This window comes from Eumetopias jubatus, unplaced genomic scaffold, assembly GCF_037043125.1.
Source record: "Eumetopias jubatus isolate StellerSeaLion01/CBP00866 unplaced genomic scaffold, mEumJub1_p1.0 scaffold_4, whole genome shotgun sequence".
In the NCBI taxonomy this organism is placed as follows: domain Eukaryota; kingdom Metazoa; phylum Chordata; class Mammalia; order Carnivora; family Otariidae; genus Eumetopias; species Eumetopias jubatus.
Genome location: NW_028274810.1, coordinates 172,768,114 through 172,772,596, shown reverse-complemented (window position 1 = coordinate 172,772,596; position 4,483 = coordinate 172,768,114). Strand labels below are relative to the sequence as shown.

Here is a 4,483-nt window from a genome sequence, read left to right as displayed (position 1 = left end):
CCGGAACGAGCTTCTCGGCGACAGAGCGTGGTTGTGTTGCCCGGGCTTGAGCCGGTGTTGGCAAAGCAGTAATTTGAACTGTCTACCCGGAGCGAATGAGCCCAGGGGGAGCCATGGAGGGCCAGAGCGTGGAGGAATTGCTGGCAAAGGCGGAGCGGGACGAGGCAGAGAAGCTGCAGCGCATCACGGTGCACAAAGAGCTGGAGCTGGAGTTCGACTTAGGTAACCTGCTGGCCTCAGACCGGAACCCCCCGACGGGCCTGCGGCGCGCGGGACCCACGCCGGAGGCTGAGCTGCAGGCCCTGGCGCGGGACAACACGCAGCTGCTCATCAACCAGCTGTGGCAGCTGCCCACGGAGCGCGTGGAGGAGGCGCTGGTGGCGCGGCTGCCGGAGCCCACCACTCGCCTGCCGCGCGAGAAGCCGGTGCCCCGGCCGCGGCCGCTTACTCGCTGGCAGCAGTTCGCACGCCTCAAGGGCATCCGTCCCAAGAAGAAGACCAATCTGGTGTGGGACGAGGTGAGTGGCCAGTGGCGACGCCGCTGGGGCTACCAGCGCGCCCGCGACGACACCAAGGAATGGTTGATCGAGGTGCCCGGCGGTGCCGACCCCTTAGAGGACCAGTTCGCCAAGCGGATCCAGGCTAAGAAGGAACGGGTGGCCAAGAATGAGTTGAACCGACTGCGTAACCTGGCTCGCGCGCACAAGATGCAGCTGCCCAGCGCGGCTGGCATGCATCCTACGGGACACCAGAGTAAGGAGGAATTGGGCCGCGCCATGCAGGTGGCCAAGGTCTCCACCGCCTCAGTGGGGCGTTTCCAGGAGCGCTTGCCCAAGGAGAAGGCCCCCCGGGGCTCCGGCAAGAAGAGGAAGTTTCAACCCCTTTTCGGGGACTTTGCAGCGGAGAAAAAGAGCCAGTTGGAGCTGCTGCGGGTGATGAAGAGCAAAAAGCCTCGGCTGGACGTGACAAGGGCCACCAATAAACAGATGAGGGAGGAGGACCAGGAGGAGGCTGCCAAGAGGAGGAAAATGAGCCAGAAGGGCAAGAGAAAGGGGGGCCGGCAGGGTCCTGGGGGCAAAAGGAAAGGTGTCCCGCCCAGCCAGGGAGGGAAGAGGAAAGCGGGCTTGGGAGGCAAGATGAATTCTGGGCCGCTTCCCTTCGGCGGCAAGAGGAAAGGAGGGCAACACCAAGGAGGAAAGAGAAGGAAATAATTTTCACCCTCGGACCCGTCTGTAAACGTTAAATTCTAGTTACGGGGGGGGGGGGGGACGGGGGGTTGTTGAAAAAGGGGGCCGCTGCCTTCACTGAGCTTGAGGTTGAAGGCATAGGCTGCCGACCCCCAAGATAGTATGTAAATGTTGGACTCTACAAATTAATGTTTTTCCCACAACCAGGAATTTGGCTGGAGATTAAAGGATGTATTTGAGGACATAAGAAAACGGGAAAGAATTTGGTGGAAACAGAATGAGTTCTATTTTTAAACGGACATCTTTTTTTCTTTTTAACTTTGGATATATTGTGAGAGAGAGTTGGTCATCTTTCAGACTTAAAATTGATTTCTGCATTATTTTTATAACAAGGGAGTGTATCACATGGGGGAACGGAAAGATTACATTTTCAAAACTGGACTTATAAGTAACTCTTATGAAGGTTGTTTAATAAAAGTGTGTTATCTACTGTTACTTTTGACATTTTGGCTATTGGTAGAAATTCTAAGTAAAGCCAGGGGATACCTGGTTCAGATTATTTTAGTTTACTTTCTAAAAACCAAAGCAGGTAATTTATGATGATTTCAGTGATACCAACAGAAGTGTGAGTTTTTCTAATAAGTATCAGATATAATATGAAAGTGTAATATGACTGGTGTCTCTGAAAAAAGATTTTATGCTTTTTAATACTGTGAAAACATTTACTGCCTGTAAATTATAAATGTGGGCTTCACTAAATAATGGTAATAATCCTCATTAATCCAAAAAACACTTAAAACTTTTTCAACATTTATGTCCCCAATTTTTTTTTTTAAACATCTGGTAGGGTCTGTTTTTTGAGAAGAGATGAAGAAACCCACCAAATCTTTACTGAAACACTGTTATCTTTGATTCGTTTGTCAAACTGACCTTACTAGTTTGATTAGGAGGTCAAATGTTCATAGCTTTTATGGGTCTCCTTCCCTAATTGATCTCAATAAGCTGAGAAGGATTCATAGTAGATCTAGATTCCAGGGGAGCATTTTTGCTGCTGTTACAGCCCCATGAGCCACTCTACTCAGGTTTTTGGTCTGACAGTTGATAGGAAATTAAAGCTGGGTGTTAATTGTGTCTTTTTTTAGTGTTGCCTCATTTTTATGTTATCTTTAGAAGTTACTATGGAAGAAAAGATTAATTCAAATTTCATGATATGTTAGTAAAAACACAGATGTTCAATTGTTACTGTCTTAGGATACTTTCTGATAAAGTTGAACTGCCATCATTGATCAACTCTCCCACTGGGAAGTGGAGCACTTGGCCCTAGAATATAGTGTAATCATGGAAAATTTGTAACTACTGATGAAACCATTTAATGGTAACTTAATCAAAAGCTATTCTGGAGCACTTAACACCTTTTAAGTTCTCAACTGTTCAGGGTGTTTTGTTGTTACTGTTTGGTTTTGGGATTTTTTTGGGTTTTGTTGTTGTTTTTAGACTTTTGATTTAGCAGTTAGGCACAGCACTGGCCCTGTAAAAACAAACAAAACCCTCGGGCTTTTTGCATGGTCCTTATTTACTATTAAAACAGTTTAAACGCAATGTCTTAATAATTTATTGGGAAAGTAGGAAGGCAAAGTAGCATTTTAAAGGAATCAGTGGAAAAAGAATGCCCTTTTTTCCCTCCCTTTCCCCGTATCCCCAATATTTGAAATAAAGAGTTTTAAGTAGAGAGACTTCAGGAAGTACTCACGATCCTACAAAGCAGTTACCATTACGGCAATTTCGGAGGTGGATGGTGAAATTGCAGGTAGGGCACTTGAGATTTTGACTCGTGGGAAAATGGTCCTGATCCAGAGGGCTAACGCTGGGGCCGGGAGAATTAGCACGGGGGGGTGGGCAGTCTCAGCCGAGTGGGCGGGAGCAGGAGGGCGGCGGCTGGGATTGGTCCGCAGAAGGGGCGTAGGGGGTGGAGGAGGGGCTACTGGAAGGAAGACTGCACGGCCATGGCTGCAGCCACCCGCGCCCGTGTCGCGCACTTGCTGAGGCAACTGCAGCGAGCAGCGTGAGTGCGGGGCCGGCGGGCGGGCGGGGGACCGAAGGATGCCACCAGGCCTACGCAGCCCCTCTGGGTGCGACCCGCCGGGCCCAACGCGGTCTTACTCAGGTTACTTTCAAGAACCCGGGGAAGGGGATCCCATTTAGCGTGCCCTCTCCACGTCAGAGCCGTGCGCCAGGTGGGGCGACATTGTAGCGGGGTGCCATGCAACTACACACAGCAGCGAGGCAGGTTGCACCTTGCTTGTTCTACCGTTAAAAAGGCCCAGAGAAGACAGTGCCTGGTCCCATGTCGTGGCAGACATTGGAGGGCTTGGCACGGTGACCAAGACAAATTCATGCATCCAATCAACACATTTGTATTGGGTGTATATTATGTGCCAAAAACTATTCTAGGTGCTGGGGATACAAGGGTGAAAGACTCTGGAGCAATTTAAACTCTAGCGGGTAATTGGATGAGGGGACAGGGTTTGTGAAACGGGCCTGGGAGGAACGGAGGGAAGAGAGAGATGGATGTGAGAAATTACCAGGAGCTTCACTCCCTGGCGTGTACAGGGAGTCAGGGTATTAAATGTTATGACATGTCTGACTCCCCATCCAGAAATGGGAGGTATATAGTAGCCACCTGATAAATATTTGTGGAACGTACAAATGCACCAGTCAGCCTGGGAAAACATGTAAAATTTTGAGCAAACAGGTAGAGATAAGGGGAAAGGAGGGGGACTAGAGAGGAATTTCAACTAACTGGGAAGAGCAGAACTACTGGCAAGAGATGTAGTTCCAGGATCTAAAGGAAGTTAAAATCTGGACCTACCTTCATAGAAGGAGGCGAGGATGGAGAAGACAGGCCCTGAATAAGAATATAGCACTTAATCAGGCACTTACTATGTACCAGGCACTGTCCTACATGCTTTACATATACTGTTAATAGTAACAGTAATCCTTACGACAACCCTATGCCATATTGTATTATTATCCTCATATTACAGTTAAAAAGAAAAAAAAGCATGAAGAAAAGGAATCTGTCCAGTGCCACACAGCTAAGCAAATGGTGCAGCCATAATCTGAACCCAGATATTCTAGCTTCACGGTCCTTGTTCTCAGTCCTATGCTAAAGAATTTGAATTATGTCCTGTAGATAATAGAAAGTTATGGAAGCAATAGTTCTCACTGTGAAACACTAATACTTTGAAATGCCCCATGGGGCGTGGGGGGAGGAATTCCATGGCTAAATAAATGGG

The 4,483-nt window shown here is 48.4% G+C and overlaps 2 protein-coding genes across 9 annotated transcripts in view; both read left to right on the top strand.

Annotated features, from left to right (window-relative positions):
• Positions 1–9: 9 nt before the first annotated feature.
• Positions 10–1,689, top strand: RRS1 (regulator of ribosome synthesis 1). The gene has a single exon (XM_028112950.2). It carries the CDS (start codon positions 96–98, stop codon positions 1,209–1,211), a length of 1,116 nt encoding a protein of 371 aa, XP_027968751.2. The 5' UTR covers positions 10–95; the 3' UTR covers positions 1,212–1,689.
• A 1,478-nt stretch (positions 1,690–3,167) lies between these two features.
• Positions 3,168–4,483, top strand: part of ADHFE1 (alcohol dehydrogenase iron containing 1) — a 34,259-nt gene continuing 32,943 nt past the window's right edge. For 5 of the 8 annotated variants that reach the window (XR_015768101.1, XM_088022813.1, XM_088022816.1 and 2 more), the window contains exon 1: positions 3,168–3,249. Coding sequence is in view for 4 of the 8 variants with exons in the window: in XM_088022813.1 (XP_087878939.1) it covers positions 3,191–3,249 (59 nt within the window). In the remaining 4 variants the exon portion in view is untranslated. The remainder of the gene's footprint in view (positions 3,250–4,483) is intronic. The other 3 variants (XM_088022818.1, XM_088022814.1, XM_088022815.1) reach the window with 3 other exon arrangements.

Excerpts from the sequence above, each read along its gene's own strand:
- RRS1 (XM_028112950.2), top strand. The coding sequence starts at position 96 with ATGAGCCCAGGGGGAGCCATGGAGGGCCAGAGCGTGGAGGAATTGCTG.